Below are 17208 nucleotides of genomic sequence, written 5' to 3'. Positions count from 1 at the left end.
ATTGTATGAAATGAATAAATAAGAATGTTCACCAACTACACAAAACATTATTCCACCTCCTACTTTGGCGAGTAGCGAATGGGATCTTAAAAGTTTGCAAGAAGCCATCTAGATGCAACAATAGGCCTCTCCTCATCCAGAGCAAAGAAGAATGAAGAAAACCTAAGATTCATGAAAACAATTAGTCCCAGCAACTGGTAAACCATGCGATCTGCAGCCTATATGACTATGAGATCAGAAGAACTAGATGGTGCTGGCTACCACTGTCAACCACTTGGAGGGGGAACTATGTAGGAGATCCTGGATAGAGAGGGAGAACAACGTGGAACAAAACTCAAAATCTTTTGGGGAAAAAAAAAGAGGAGGGCGGACCAGGTTTGCTGGTCTGACAGGGCCTGGAGGAACCACTGAGACTATGGCCCCTATCTGCCCTTCAGGTCTGGAATTGAAACCATATCTGTGGCTTCCAGCCCGTCTTCAAAAGACAGGCATATAAGTTGAACATTTATCTGAGGTAGATACACTCCTTGGAGAGAACAATCATGGGAGAAAGAAGGGCTGTTTATGCACAGGGAGACAGCTCAGGGGGCAGAAGTGCATGGAGGGATGGACACAGGGAAGAGGTAACTATTGGTTGGAAGTGAAGGGGAGCTGTTGCATTGAGGGTAAATTGTAGTCAATGTCATGAAACAAAGTGTATGTGAACTGCTGTACAGAAAGTGAATTTGCTCTGTAAACTTTCACCCAAATCACAATTAAAAAAAAAAAAAAAATTCACCAAAAATCTATTCCTTTTGCCACCATAAATTATTTGGAAAATGCTTTCTTTCAACAATGGGAGTGAGAAAGTTGTTCACAACAGTGACAATGATGGAGTAGTGATGGTAATTTCAAAATGCATCCAGGAATAACTGCATTGGGGTACCAAAATCCAGGTCATACGGGGCAGGATATAAAAAAAAAAAAAAAATCATAAGCTCTTAGTTACACTTTAGGAAAAAATCATTTTACTATTTCATGCAACTTTCCTTTAAAAGAATTATCACCCACAAAGGGTTCCATGAGGATTGATTAGGTGCTTTCTCCTTCCCCAAAAATGTGTAAAATCTTGACATCTCCTGTGGTAAGAATGAAATAAATCAAAAGGATTGCTATAATTAATAACAAAAGGGCTAAATGTATAAGAATGAAGCTTGCATAAAACATACTTAATATAAAATTAATGATAACATCTCAGAAAAATGAAGAGACATGATGGCTAGTACAGCACAGCATCAACATTACGATTCCCAAAATACAGTATTAACAACATTGACACTGACATTTTATTTAAACACCTTAGGGTACTTATTGCTTCAAGTGTAAAAAGAACTACCCAAAACATCCTGAGAAAAAAAAGCATTAACTTGATATTGTAAAAAGTAAGTATTTTAGACATTAAAGATGTTTCATAAGAAAAAAATGACAACAAAAGTTTATGCCTAAATGCACATTAAAAAAAGCCTCAAGAAAATAACAAGCACATACATTTTAAAGCTCTAAGTACTATTGTCACTATTTAGAATAATGGGCAAATTGTCAGTAAGTGTTGTTGTTGTTATGTGCTGTTGAGTGGGACATGACTCACAGCGACCCCTCCTTGGGTTTCTGAGACAGTATCACTTTGGAAGTAGATTGCCCAATCTTCCTTCCGAGGAGTGGCTGGTGGGTTTGAACCGTCAGCCTTCTGGTTAGCAGTCAAGTGCCTTAGGCACTCCACTACCAGAGCTCCTTTGTCAGTAGGTAAGACCCCACTATTCCCTCTATTCTAAAATATAAGCCTGACGTATCACTTCCTATGGTCACCAGGTTTATAGAATCATGGATCTTAAATGCTGGAAGGAGATTCAAGAGTTCATCTGGTCCTACTCTTTTCATACAGGTGGCACATTATCTTCATGTTATAGATAGGAATTTACGTCGTTCCTTCAAGGTCACATAACTCATAAGTGGGGTGTAGGTGTAGGCTGGAATCGCAATCAGCTACTTGTTGGTGAACTGCTCTTCCTGCTCATGTCATTCAGCATCTCAAACAGGTATCATTGAGAAAGTGACACATAATGACAGTTTAGGTTCAATATTCCAAGAAGATGGGAAGAATAAGAGCTCTCTAAAGAGTCTGTTTGCTTTTCAATTCATTTTGTTCAATCCCAGCACGGCTTCCCTAAGTGCGCCCCTCACTTCCTCTCTCGATGTAACATAATAACCCACCCACTTTAATATAAATCCCCACAGTGGCTCGTCGCAGGCTCAGCACTGCAGCGTCCTTTTGCCCAGCCCAGCAGGGCATAACAACCCATCTCTGGGACCAAAGACTTGCCCAGCCCCTCAGGCTTAAAGTGGTACTCTCACTCCTCTATAGTCAGGCGCCCTTTCCCTCTCCCACCTCTGTGTTAACATTGCTTCAAATACGCCCTTCTCTCCCCGCCAATGCTGTGTCTGACACTACATCCAACTCCCACTCCCCTGAGAAAATTTAGATCTTTAGGGCCCCTCTCACTCGTGTCACCCACAGCTTTCCTCTCCATCCCACTAGCCTGGCCTGCAGTACTTATTCCTCCTCTGCACCGCCTCACCATGACACTGTCCGTCTCCACTCCCTCCTCGTAGCAATACTACATCCCCTACCTGCCCCCTACCCAGCAAAAGCTGGTTCACGGGCCCTGCGCCCGCTGTGGTGCCTGTCCCTCACCCGGCGATCACGGCCCCGATGAGGTACAGCAGCAACAGGCAGAAGGTGCCCAGATTCTGTGGGGCCATGGTCCCTCTGCCCCAGACTCTAGCCCAAGCACTCCTCACAGCAGCCTCCGTCGCCGCGTCGCCTCGGCAGTCCACCCGACTCTGTAGAGGCCGCTTCACGCCGGGGGTCTCCTATTCCGTCAGCAGCTAGTTTGCCCCTTCTTACAGTCCACTTCCCGGGAGTCCAGTCCCGGTCAGAGAAGCCCCCAGCAGGAGAAGGCCAATGGCTGCTCTGGACATCACACGCGCCGGCACCTCGGAGCCAATCAGCGCAGTACACTTCACCTCCGAGGCGGCGCGGGCGGCCAGTTAGGTCCCAGAACTGCAGCCGCAGTTCGTGGCCAATTAGAAGAGGAATCGTCAGAGGGTCGCGCCGCCGCAGGAATCCTCTCCTCGGCAACTCCAGCAAGTCGTAGAAATTTACGAAAGGGGGTGTGGGGCCAATCGAGGGCACCAGAGGTACAAGGTTTCCCGTCACCCGCCTCCTCGGACTCTTCACCAATCAGAAGAGCCTCCTCCGGCGCCAACAAGTTGCGGAAGGAAGCTTTATCTTGGTTACGAGGCCCGGAATTTCATTCATATTGAACTGCTTGTTGGATGCGGGGGCGGAGAGATGTAGGCGAAATGGGCGGGGACAATTACTCCACACCAATGGCACAACGAATTCTACTAACAACCACGGGAGGAAATTGTCCACGTTTTACAGAGGAGAGAGGAGTTCATCGTGACTTAAGGTGAACATCTTTGGTAGAGGCAGGCGGACTTAGGTTTGGATTCCACTTCCATCACTTCTTAGCGGTACGACACCCAGTCTGAAGTTCTTTATTAACAAAACTGGGACAAAGCACTTACTGACAGTGCTGTGAATTTTAATGGGAGAAAATCTTTAAGTCGTTTAGCACAGCGTCTGGCACATACTAAGCATGCAATGAATAATTTTTATTACAGTTACCAGCAGAACTCTTTCCCCTCATCTAATTTTGCTCATCTCAGTAAAGGCACCACCTAGTTGAGAAACTAAATTGTAGGTGTCTTCTCTTAACTATATCATGAATCTGTCCAACTATATCATGAATCTGTCCATAGCATCTCCACTACTAACTCGCTGAGCCAAGTCACCATCTCACATCTGGCAAGGGCTCCTAAGTGGTCTCTCTGCCTCCACTCTTAATAGCCTACCATCCATTGCTCACCCGTCCCTTTCCCATGATTTCAAATGTCAAATTATGTTGCTTCTGCTTAAAAGCCCTGATGGGTTTTCATTGCACTTAAAGCCCCAACTGTACCCTAGTTTACATGATCTGTTTCCTCACCTAATGTTACCATGTTCTAGCAAAGCTGGCTTCATTTCTGTTTTAAATACACTAAGCTCATTTAATTTTAGGACCTTTGTAGTAGCTGTTCTATCTGCCTACCACTTTTCCTCAGATCTTAATATGGGTGTAAAAATAGCCTGGTGGAGGCCTCTGACTTCCTCTAACTTCACAAGGGGAAGGGAGGATCATTATCAGCATCAACTGCCCTACGCTAATTCCTAGGAGTCAGGGGTTAGACATACCACCTCTTCCCAAACTTTTTACCAATTCTGACGTTGGCCATCCCTCTCACCGCACTTTTTACTTCTTTACTGGGTTTGATAATTCGCTGCAATGGCCAAACAGAACTCACAAACAATACGATTATGGGTTTATTAGGGAAGTAACAGGTTACAATTAAGGATCAAAAATGACTCAGTTCTTCCATCAGGAAGGACAGTTTCTTATTATCCATGCCAGCAGACACACCTCTCTCTGGCCCTTGGCCTCTTGGCCCTGCTCTGGCAGGTGTTACAAACTCTTTAGCTGTGCCAATAAGTGTCCTGAGGCATCCCATTCCACCAATAAGCCTCCTCCCTAAACATGCTTGGAAAACCCACTGCACTGTCTCCTGCGGCCACCATTTCTTTACTGCTGCTTCTTGCTGTCTCTGGTGTTATAGCTCTCTGTTGCCTGGGTCTAGGAGGTTCCCACCACAGGGATCCTGAGTCCAAAGGATGTACTCTGCTCCCAGCTCTTCTTTCTTAATGGTCATGAGGTCTGTCTTTCTGTCTCTGTTATGGTTCACTTTAAGCCTAGCAGGATGGTAAAACTGACCAGTCCCCTTGTTATTGATTTCCATGGTGCCACCCCCACAAGGGTGCACCTTATTTACATTATTAAAAAAGCTGTCTAAAATCCCATTTTATTTCTTTATTATGTATCGTCTGTTGTTGTTATTTGCCGTCGAGTCGGCCTGACTCATAGCGACCCCTCCTTGGGTTTCCGAGGCAGTATCACTATGGAAGTAGGATTGCCCAACTATTCTCATTAAAATATATACTCCAAGAAAACAGGGACTTTGTTTTTTTTACTAGGTAACCTAGTGCCTAGTACTCTGCCAGACATCCAGTGATGCTCAATAAAAAATGAATACTGTTGCTGAGAACTCTAAGGCACAGATGTTATTGTTGTTATGTGCCATCTAGCCGGCCCCGACTCATAGTGACCCTCCCTTGGGTTACCCAGGCGGTATCACTATGGAAGTAGATTGCCCAACCTTCCTTCCGAGGAGAAGGCACAGATAGAAGATGAAATTTGCCCAAGGTCATTGAGCTAGTTAAATAGGGCAGGTTAGAGCCTAATTTAGGTCTATTTGAATCCAATTTCCTGCTTTTGCATCTTGACTTATGGGGAGTTAAGAGGAAGACAAGATTACTGCTTTCAGGAAAATGCAGAATAGGGCAGAGAGGCCATGCCAAAGAGAACTTAAACTACATCTTATTATTTATCTTTGTGGAAGAATGGAACTAGAATGCTCCTTAGAAGGGAGAATAGCCAAGACTTTGTCTCACATACTTTGGTCATGTTGTCAGAAGGGACCAGTCCCTGGAGAAAGATATGTTTGGTAAAGTGGAGGATCAGAGAGAAAAGAGAAGACCCTCAATGAGTGGATTGACATAGTGGCTGCAATGATGGGCTCAAGCATGGCAACTATTGTGAGGATGGCACAGTACTGCAGTATTTCATTCTGTTGTACATAAGGTTGCTGTGCGTAGGAAATCAACTCAATGGCACCTAACAACATTTATCTTTCTATTCCCCACAAATACAGACATCATAAACAAAGCAAGCAGGTAATGACCACAAATCATGAAATGGAGGTTCAGAGAAAGGAGTAAGATATTCTGAGTGGAATCCAAAAAGTTTCATGAGAGGCAACATGGCATCTGAAGCTAACCGAATGAAGGGGGCCTCTCCTTTCAGACTGCCTGGGTTTGAATCTTAGCTCAAATCTCTTTTGTGAACCTTAGGAATATGTTACTTTAAGTTCTCTTCGACTGAGTTTTCTTATCACACATATGTACCTGACATAAAGGACTCTTGGGGAGCCTGAAATAATACACATAAAGGGTTTTACACAGAGCTCATAGTTAGTGCTCTATTGATGTAAACTGCCATTGTTATTGTGAATCGAAGCATGCTGACTTTGTCAGCAGCAATCCGCTGACTAGATTTCTGTGAAGCAACAGAAAACTTCCCAACTCCCTTAAGTTGGAGACCTGGTAGCGCAGTGGTTAAAGCACTCACCTGCGGACCAAAAGTCGAGGGTTGGAATCCACCAGATTCTCTGAGGGAGAAAAGACCTGGGGATCTGCTTTCGTAGATTATAGACATAGAAACCCTTTAGTGCAGTTTCTGCAATTCTACGCTCTTCTACAGAGTCCCAGCGTGGAGAACTCTTGGCCTGAGCCAAGTTCTTTTCGGACAAGAGAAGCGGCGGGCCCTCTAGCAACATGGTCCGCCAGTTCTCGGTGGTGCAAGGTCGCGCGCTTGCGCAGTGGGTACAGCGGAGCGCGGCGCGGCATAGGGCTGGGGGTGGGCGGGTGACCGCGACGTGGGGCGCTGCGGCGCGTGGAGAGGTCGGTGGAGCCGGGCCTGCCTTCGCAGGTAACCGCGCGTGGCTGGCGCCAGGGAGGGAGGCATGGGCCTGTCGAGGCTTGAAGGAATCTGCCTTCCAGCTGGCCAGGCCACGGGTCCGTTCCGGATTCTGTCAGCTGTGGCTTCCCGGTACCGGAAACCAGATCCTCTCGCTCGAGGCGCTTGGCGAAATCTCAGGGGGTCCTTCTTGGGCCTCCGGTCAACCTTCCTGCCTGAAAAACCCTAAGGGGCCCAAACACCCTGGGGGAGCTTTTGAAGAGAGAAAGAGCCCAGCTTATGTTTCTTTACAAATTTGGTCTTGAAGGACCAATGAGTCTTGAGTTTGAAGGAACCTTAAAGGGTACATCTCCTGGATCTGGCTTTACAGGGACGGGAGCCTAGTACCTCACAGAGCAGCGTGTTTCCATTTGGGGCCTAAGATCTTAAGTCACTTTAATCTGCTAGTTTTACTCAGAAGAACGCTGAGCCATTCCTTTATTCGAAAATAGCTGTCATTTACAAGTCCACACCTTTCATTTTGGGCACACATTCCCATTTTTCTTCCAGGGCTTTGAACCAGTGTGAACTGGTTCAGTCATGGCCAAAGAAACGGAAACTGGAACAGACTCATTTTTTTTTTTTTAATTTGAGTGATCCTTACGCTAACCAGAACGGGAAAAATTACTGGTCGAAGCTTGGAAAAGGTATAGTGAGCCCCTTCAGAAGCCGGATTGATAGCATCGGATTATTACCAAGACTATGGAGAGCAGACACATACATTCAGAGCTGTGAGCTCAGCCACCATCTTTGAGCTGAGCACCACTATTTTGGACTCAGCTGGTAAAGGTATTTGGTTGCTATGCGACACCCATCCTGCCCTTATTTTTAAGAGGATTAAATTTCTAGCAAGGCTTTGACCCATTTTTTCCATTCTGTTTAGTGTTCCAGTTCACCCACATTTAAAAAATTCAGGTCCATTCTGGTTTCACTTTGTCTACTATGACTGAACCTAAAGCTGTTCTAAGATCTGGTTCCTTCAAGTGGCCCTTAATATGGTCTCATGTCCACTCTTGTTTTCAGAGGGCATTCCAAAGCTGGGTTCCCAAAGTACATTTGTAGCAACACAGTTCTCAAGTCTCAAAACCGAAAAAAAACAAACTCACTGCCGTTGAGTTAGTTCCGATTTGTAGGGATCTCTCCTTGGGTTTCAGAGGCCGTATCTCTAAGGAAGTAGATTGCTCAGTCTGCGGTTGGTGGGTTTGAATTGCCAGCCTTCTGGTTATCAGTCAGCCTTAGGCACTAAGGCACCTGAATTCTAATCCACATTTATGCCAACTAAGTATGTGACTTTGGGTAAGTCCCTTACCTTCTCTAAACCTATTTCTTCATCTGAAGAGAGGGATAATTTAAGCACCTCCAGATGGTTGTGAGGATGAAAGGAGGTGAAGTATGCAAAATGGTTAGTATGCTGTCTGGTTCATAATAAGCACTCCATTGACATTAATAATTTTTTGAAAAGACAAGTCCCAAAAGCACCATTTTCTTAGACTCAAAGGCAAAATATAACAATAAAGCATTTTTCATCAGTTTTATGAGGATATATATATTATGTTATGTTGTTGTTATGTGCCGTCGAGTCGGCCCCGACTCATCACCACCCCTCCTTGGGTTTCCGAGGCAGTATCACTACGGAAGTAGGATTGCCCAACCTTCCTTCCGAGGAGTGGCTGGTGGGTTTGAACCGCCAGCAGTCTGGTTAGCAGGCAAGTGTCTTAGCCACTATGCTACCAGAGCTCCTATATTTTAAATGATATTAATGCCGAAGAATGTTCAGTGAAGAGAATACCTGTTGTTAAGTGATGGTATAATTTGATAAAATCATTTTGGAAAGTGATGGGAATATATGTCAAAGAGCTTCAGAAATGTCAGTTTTACTTCATCTTGCAAATGCTCATGTGAAAATTTTCTGTGGGAAATAATAATGCAGGAAATACATAGATGGCAATAATAGCATTCTTTATGATAATGAACATTAAACTTTTTATTATAGAACATTTTAATATATGCAGAAGTAGAATATGTAAATGGACACTTATATACACATCACTCAATTTCAAAAATTATTAATATTTGGCCTATTTTATTCTGAAAAATTTTAAACTTACCGAGTCTCTAAAAATGGGACAATTTAATAAAATAGGGTGTATTTATTTAGAATTCTGTGAAGCATTGATGGTATAATGTAGTATTGTCTATGTGGTATCATCACAACTGAAAATTTAGAAGCAAACTAACATCTAATATATGTGTAGAAAAAGTGCTACAAAATATTAACTGGTTGTCCTTTGCTGGTGGACTGTGGATGATTTCTCCCCTTCCAGTTTTAGGTATTTTACTATTCAATAAAAATCATGCACGATTTTTACAACAGAGAAACAACAAACAAAATCTAAAAGGATAGCATTTGAACTAAGCACAGTAGTTAAATAAATAAAGATGTTTTAACTTCCCTTGATCTATTTTTGCAGGCTAGGTTTATCTAAGTATCAACTGCAAATGCTTTTCAGTTCCATTTTGGCACTAACTTCAATATCAGTTCTTCTGATCCTAACTTTAGGGAGTTTGGTCAGATTTCACAGGTTAGGGGAACAGTCCTCCAGACTGCCACATCTGCCGACGACATCAAATACCAGGCATAAGCTCAAGGGTTCCCAGACCACCTGAACTTCTGACCAACTGGGTACAAATTCTTGGGTTCCCTCTACCCCTTCAGGTTTGATAATTTGCTAAAATGATTCACAGAACTCAGGAAAACACCATGTTTAAGACTACAGTTTAATTATAGCAGGAAGAATACAAAAGAAGAGATGCATAGGATGAGGTCTGGGAAGGTCCCAAATGCAAGGCTTCCCAGAGATGTGTTACTCTCCTGGTGCATGGATGCTTATCCAAGTTTCAATGTCTAGAGTTATCAGGCTTTTGTAATGCAGTCATGATTGATTGAATCATTGGCCATGTGATTGAATTCAGTCTCAACCCCCACTTTCCTTCCCCAGAAGTCTAGCTAATATTACGGGTAGGTCTTTTTGGAATGGCCAGCCCCCACCATGGATCATCTTATTAGCATAAATGATCATCTGTGGCCTGGCACCCTCCATAAATAGCAAATACGTTCCAAGGATTTAGAGGTTACCTCCCAAAAACCAGGGACAAAGACTAAATTATTTGGGCAAAATAATCCTTCATTCTACAGTTTGCAGTATCATTCACCTTGCATTATTGCTTCATACTGAGCTTATACAGTCAGCTACCCCTCTGAATCTTTAACCAACTGTTCTTTCTATATCAATGATTTAACCTTGTGAAAGTTACCCTCAGGGTAAAACAAGATTTCCTGTGAGGGACAAATGTTTTTCCCATTCTTTTCTACCTGTTCTGATAGCCAGGATCCAATTCAGACCTCATGCATTTATTCATTTTTCCTGAAACTGCCATTTCTAAGAATACAAAGATAATTTTGTTGTACCACAAAATTTTTCTTGCTCAAAATAGTTTTGAATGACACCTGACTAAAAAACTATTTTGCTCCGGATTGATGAACTAGTGCTGCTTTTTTTTCAGACTAATATAGTACATTTAAAAACGTGAAAGGAATGATCATCTTCCAGAAAAAATATGTTTTGTTTCAAATCAGTTTGTGAAAAAACTTGTTTTCTAGGTATGCAAAGAAGCCTTTTCATACAGATGTCCTTAGAGATAGTATGGATCAGTCCGGAGTTCTCCTCTGGGTGAAAGCGGAACCTTTTATAGTGGGGGCCTTGCAGATACCCCCTCCATCCAAGTTCAGCCTTCATTATCTCAGGAAGATATCCACCTATGTGCGAACCCGGGCCACAGAGGGAGCTTACCCACGCCTCTACTGGTCTACATGGAGGCACATTGCATGTGGAAAGCTGCAGTTGGCTAAGGATCTGGCATGGCTTTACTTTGAAATATTTGATAGTCTTGTGGTAAGGTCACCGGAAGAGCGTCTGGAATGGTCTGAAGTTATAGCCAACTGCATGTCTGAGGATGAAGTTGAAAAGCAGAGAAATCAGGTACAAATTTATCTGTATGTGTGTGTGTAATTAGGAAACAAACTTTCTAATCTTTGCTAAGAGGTTTGTGGCACAGTGTTAAGTGCTTAGCTGCTAACCAAAAGTTTGGCAGTGTGAACGCACCAGCCATTCTACTGAGGAGAGATGAGGCACTCTGATTCTGTAAAGATTTACAGCCTTGGGAACCCTATGGAGCAGTTTTTCTCTGTTCTGTAAGGTTGCTGTGAGTTGGAATCAACTCGACGGCAATGGATTTTTTTTTTTTAAATCTTAACACTGACTATGTAGTATGTGGTTTTAGGGTAATGACTTGTGATCTCAAAGCACCATTTTAGTTTTAACACTTCCTGTTTGGCAGTATTTAATGAGTTAATCCCTGTTAGCCTTACTCTCAAGGCAATAATGTTATAGGAACTTTGTAATTGAAAAAGGGAAATATTTTCATTGATTTTTAAAATATTTTGGGGTGAGTACTTGTGAACTACTAGTATGCTATAGTCAAGGTACCTGAATATTTTTATTTGTTTATTTGACCATTTTTTGTGGTTTGGGTGAAAGTTTACGGAGCAAATTAGTTTCCCATTCAGCAGTTTATATACACATTAGTCGCAGTCTCTTTAGTGTGACAACACTTTTCCAACTCTCTGTTTTTAAATGACTGTCTGCTGTATGCTGGGATTGAAAGATGATTAGGACAGCATCTCTGGCCTCATGGAGCTCATAGACTATAGGGGAGGCTCATAGACTAGGAGTGTGATATGTATAATAATAAAAGTATTCATAAGGTACAGAAATAGAATAAAGAAGAGAATGATTCATTCTGGAAAAGAAAGGCTTCACAGAAGAGATACATTAACCAGGATAGTCTAATCACAGTAATAAACAATCATAGTAATTTGGTGGCTTAGCACAATAGTATGCATTTCTCATTCATGCAGCAGTCCAGCACAGGTGCACCTGGTTGGATGGATCTCTGGGCTGCTGTTTTCTAAGAGATGATTTAGGGACAAGGTTTTGAACTGGTTCATTCCAACTGGACCCCATTCTGGGTATGGGACCATACAAATAAGGTGTATGGAACCCTAATGTGGGGATTGGTCAGTTTTGCATCCCGTTAGGCTTAAAAAGAGCCATACTAGAGACAGAAAGAGGGGATCTCACTATCATAAAGAAAGAAGAGGCAGGTGTCCTTTGTGCCCAAGATCCTGCTCTGAGTCTCCTCAACCCAAGAGACAAAGAAAGCTATAATACTTTGCTGAGATGGTGAGAAACAGCACAGAGAAACAGTGGCAACAGAACCAGGAGACCAGCATGAGACAGAGTCTTAGGCTTCCTGGTCCATGGAGTGAGAAGGCTCAGTGCCTACAGTCAAGAGGCTTACTGGTGGAGTGGGATGCTTTTGAGCACTTGTCTGGCAGAACTATAAGAGCTTTGTGACACCTGCCCAAGAAGAATGGAGGCCCAGTGTTTATAGATAAAAATCATATACTTGGAAACCCTATGTGGCCACTCTACTGTGTCCTATAGCATGACTTTGAGTTGGAATCAATTCAATGGCAATAGATTTGTTTTTATTTTTGTTTTTACTTTTTAGCTTTTTAGAAAGTGTACTGTAGATGGTAGGTAGACTGTAGACTAGATGCAGAGTGACCAACTAGGGTCTAATTATAGAAATCAAGGTTAAAAAAAAAAAGTCACTAGGATTTATACAAGAAGAAAAATGACAGGGTTAAGAGTTACTTTGGAGGCATAATCAGTATTTCATAAGTCTTTAGGGTAATGCAAATTGAAACCACAGTTGAGACATTACCACATCCCTATTAAAAATGGCTAAAATAAAAAATAGGATAACATCAGTTGCTGGCAAGGATGTAGAAAAAGTAGATTACACATGTTTGGTGGAAATATAAAGTGGTACATTCTGGAAATTATTTTGGCAGTTTCCTAACAATCTAAACTGAAGATAGCATACAACCCAACACTTGCATTCTTGAGCATTTGTCCCAGAGAAATAAAACTTTTGTTCATACATTTTTTTGCATGAAATCTTTTTAGCAGCTTTATTCTAATGGACCAAAAACTGGATATACCCCAGATGTCCTTCAGGGGGTGAAGGTTACACAAACCATGGCACACCCATACCATAGAATACTACTCAGTATTGTTGATGCAACAACTTGGATGAATTACCAGAGAATTACACTAAACGAAAAAAGACAATGTCAGAAGATTATATATTGTATGATTCCATTTATATAACAGTCTTAAAACGATAAGTTATGGAGATGGAAAACAGATAAGTGGTTGCCAAGGGTAAAGGAGAGGTTGCAGGAAGGAAGAAAGTGAGTGTGGCTATAAAAGGTAACATGAGGTATTCTTGTATTGATGAAAATATTCTGTTTCTTAACTGTATCAATATCCTGGTTGTGATACTCTATGATAGTTTTGCAACATGGCAGACTGGAAGAAGATTACATGAGATATCTGTATTTTTTGTAAGTAGGAAATCTGTAGTTATCTCAAGATAAAAAATTAAGAAAATAAAAATAAAAAATATAGTTTAATGGGAGCAACATGTTCAGAGTTGATTGAATAGATCTGGGGTGGCTCCTGTTTTAAGTTCCTGAGGTGATAGTGATTTTTAGCCCAATAGAATCATGGTAAATGTAGCCTCATGTCTTTGTTTAGACTTCTAAACTCTCGGATAGTAGACCTAGATGTATTGCTTCACGTTTGCCTATGTTTATGGGAAAAGTTATATGAGGATAATCATGAGCTTCAAACAATAGGCATCCTCAAGTAAGAAATTATTTATAAACATCTATCAGAGCAGAAATTATTTGTTATTAGTGAAACAACCCCTGGAGAATTTGGTGACAATCTGAGGACCTCACCATAAAATGTACATACTCCAAAAAAATTGCATATCATTTCAGAGGTTTCACTTGTACCCTAAACTTTCTTGATAGGCTGTGATCCCTAGGTTAAACCAACCCCTATGCCCTGAGTGAATTTTCTTCTTCTATCTGTTTATTTATTCAAAGTAGAAGGGTTTTTTCATTTCATTTTTTTTTTTTAAATTGTGATTTGGGTGAAAGTTTACAGAACAAATTCACTTTCCATATAGCAGTAAGAGGTTTTTTTTTTTTTTTTGTGTGTGTGTTTTTAACTAATTTTAAACTTCTGAAATAATGTACTTTAAGAATCTCTGTATGTCATCCTTTCTTCATCATCAGTTTTAGGAGAGAATTTCAGTGGCCATCGTTTCTACACAGCCTTATGGGAAGGTAATCGATTCAGTTTAATTAATTTTAGGAATTCCTACATCTGGCTATCAGAGACATGCAATATAATGCAGAGACAGCAAATAAAAGCAATGTTTCTTATATATATATATCTATATATATAAAGATATAGATAGATATATAGATAGATAGATAGATTTTTTGTAGTATTAGCAAACTGTTGTGAATTTAGTTGACTATATCTCCTTAGTTGTAGAATAGTAATTGTGGTTACCTGATAATTTATTTCTTTCTTGCACAGCTTTCTGTGGACACCTTGCAGTTTCTGCTCTTCTTATACATACAACAGTTAAACAAGGTCTCCCTGAGGACATCTTTGATTGGAGAAGAGTGGCCTAGTCCCAGAAACCGATCTCAGTCTCCTGACCTGACTGAAAAATCCAGTTGTCATAATAAGGTACTGTTTAATCTTGGTCTCTTTTCTGAGAAGAACAATTTGTGGGGAAGATGGTTCATCTTCATCAAAAAACTATCTTGGGATTTCTTATACAAGCATTGATTTGATAACTCTTTTTTTCCTGATTATAAAACAAAATAGCATGTGTAATCTTAAGCAGGGGTTTCAATTCCTTCACTGACACAAAAATGACATGATTTTTGGGCAAATCTGTTTTCTTAGCACTCCCATTCTTCCAAATGTTACTGTATTTGAACTTGCTTATTTATGAAATAGGGTAAATGAGAGATATGGTGGTTGCAAAGTCTGTTGAAATCTCCTGAAAAAAATTCTGTAAAAATATCTTCTCATTTGCCTCATCTTTCTTAAGTAGTTATATATAATGTGACAACCTAGAACTAAATTTAACTGCTTCACATTGTGAGTTTTGGAAAATGTCTTATTGTTTTTCCTTCCCCTTTTATAAAGAAAATGAAAATGTTTTACCTATTTTTATGAAAGTATTTTTTAAAAATTTTAAGTAAAATGTAGCTATTAGTTTTATTGCTATTATGTAGGCTCTTTTAAAATGTTTGGAAGCTGAAAAACAATCCTTTATTTGGCACTTTTATAACCTTTTTAATAAATCTGCCCACCCTTATATTTCATATACTACATCCTCCTGGTTCTGCTTCTAAGCCTTCCTTCTCAGGCTTCTTCATGAGTTTCTGTCCTCCTGGCCCTTATATGCCACTCTTCCCACAGGATTCTGCCAGTGACATTCTTTGCTTCTCACTTGACATATAAATTCAGCATAACTCTTCATATTCCCATGACTCATATACCTCAATGACTTCTAAGTTTATCTTCATCCTAGAGCTCTTCCTCATATTTACCTCTTCACATAAATGCCCTATCTGTACTTAAAACTCACAGTGTCAAAGTCCATATTGCCAGCTCCCTCCACAGGTAGTTCTTGCTGAATGCATACTCTTAAGATACTGTTTTTTTTTTTTTTAATGAGCTCCACCCTACTGGGACATTGAGCTCCCTCTGCTTTGAACCATAATCCTCATGGGCAAAGCACATGCTTCCCATTCATTAATTCATTAATTAATTCATTCATTCTCACAGCACCCAAGGCATGTGGGCAGGGCAGATCTTTGTCAATTAAATGTTGTTTCAATGAGTGAATCTTTTATTACTATTATTATTATTGTGATTTGGGTGAAGGTATACAGACCAAATTCATTTTCCATACAGCATTTCAAACACATTTTGTTTCATGACATTGACTGTGATTCCCCACTATGTAACATCTCTCTTCCTGCTTCCTCCCCATAGTTACCTCTTCCCTGTGTCCTTCCCTCCCATGCACTCCCACTCCCCGAGCTATCTCCCTGTACAAACACTGCCCTTCTGTTCTTCCATGATTGATCACTCCAAGGACTGTATCTACCTGATGTAAATGTTCACCCTGTATGCCTGTCTGTTGTTTGGCTGGAAGCCACAGGAGTGAGTTCAGTTCCAGACCTGAGGGAAACTAGGGGTCATAATCTTAGGGGTCTCACCTGGCTCTGTCAGACCAGTGAACCCGGTCTTTTTTTTTTTTTTTTTTTTGATTCTGAGTTTTGTTCCACATCATTCTCCCATTCTCTCCAGGATCTCCAGCTCTGATCTCTGCCTGAGTGGTTGACAGTGGTAGCTGGGCACCATCTGGTTCTTCTGTTCTTATGGTCATATAGGCTGAGCTTCACATGATCCAATAGTCCCTTGGACTAATTGTTTCCATGTGTCTTTGCTTTTCTTCGTTCTTAAGATACTATGTTTTGAGTGAAGATAATGTGTAGTCATAGCTGGCTCTGCCACCTAATAGTCATTTGATTTTAGGCAGTTATCTTCTCTAGGCCTTTTTCTTGTCTGAATGGAGATAATAATGCCTGTTTCTGAATGGCTATGAATGCCGAAGAGGAATTGATGCCTTTGAATTGTGGTATTGGTGAAGAATACTGAAAATACTATGAACTGTCAGAAGAACAAATAAATCTATCCTGGAAGAAGTACAGCCAGAATGCTCCTTAGAAGGGAGAATGTCTCATCTACTTTGGTCATGTGGTCCCTGGAGAAAGAGACCATGCTTGGTAAAGTGGAGGGTCAGAGAAAAAGGGGAAGACCCCCGATGAGATGGACTGACACAGTGGCTGCAAGGATGGGTTCAAGCATAGCAAGGATTGTGAGGATGCAAATGACAGGATAATGTTTCTCTCTCTTGTATATAGGGTCTCTGTGAGTCAGAATCAACTTGACAGCACCTAACAACAACAACATGAATTCAATAACACATTGGCATAGGGCTTGTTGCATAGTAAATACCAATAAATGGTGACTTTGGTTTGTGCTATATCATGACCCCTCCCAACAATTGATTAGAACTGAGATGGAACTAGACTAGAGTAGCCCATTCATTGGTGTGTATTTGAAATTGTTATGATTTGAAATGATGATGTGGGATGATCAGTCCCCCCAGGGACTAAAGAAATTACCACTTGGTGATGGGTGCTTGAGCTGAAAGCCAAACACTGGATGCTTGTCAGAGAAAAAGAAGAGAATTACACAGGCATACTGGGCTCAGATTGCTTTCCATTTCTCATGAGGCCTACTTGTACTTCCATTTGGGAGACTACTGTGTATCCCCACAAGTAAAAAACTTCCTTTTA

General features: G+C 41.2%; 2 protein-coding genes across 2 annotated transcripts in view; one reads left to right on the top strand and one right to left on the bottom strand.

Annotated features, from left to right (window-relative positions):
* Positions 1–2799, bottom strand: part of DNAJB11 (DnaJ heat shock protein family (Hsp40) member B11) — a 35419-nt gene extending 32620 nt beyond the window's left edge. The window contains exon 1 of the mRNA XM_007935980.2: positions 2732–2799. Coding sequence (XP_007934171.1) covers positions 2732–2799 — 68 coding nt within the window. The remainder of the gene's footprint in view (positions 1–2731) is intronic.
* Positions 2800–6982: 4183 nt separating this feature from the next.
* TBCCD1 (TBCC domain containing 1) overlaps positions 6983–17208 on the top strand; it is a 24947-nt gene continuing 14721 nt past the window's right edge. Inside the window, exons 1-3 of the mRNA XM_042780292.1 lie at positions 6983–7224; positions 10432–10810; positions 14357–14512. Coding sequence (XP_042636226.1) covers positions 10475–10810; positions 14357–14512 — 492 coding nt within the window. The 5' untranslated portion in view covers positions 6983–7224; positions 10432–10474. The remainder of the gene's footprint in view (positions 7225–10431; positions 10811–14356; positions 14513–17208) is intronic.

Source organism: Orycteropus afer, unplaced genomic scaffold (genome assembly GCF_000298275.1).
Source record: "Orycteropus afer afer isolate SDZICR_OR568_19922 unplaced genomic scaffold, OryAfe1.0 scaffold00032, whole genome shotgun sequence".
Lineage (NCBI taxonomy): Eukaryota > Metazoa > Chordata > Mammalia > Tubulidentata > Orycteropodidae > Orycteropus > Orycteropus afer.
The sequence above is the reverse complement of the archived record's forward strand: the minus strand, read 5'-3'. Positions and strand labels throughout refer to the sequence as shown.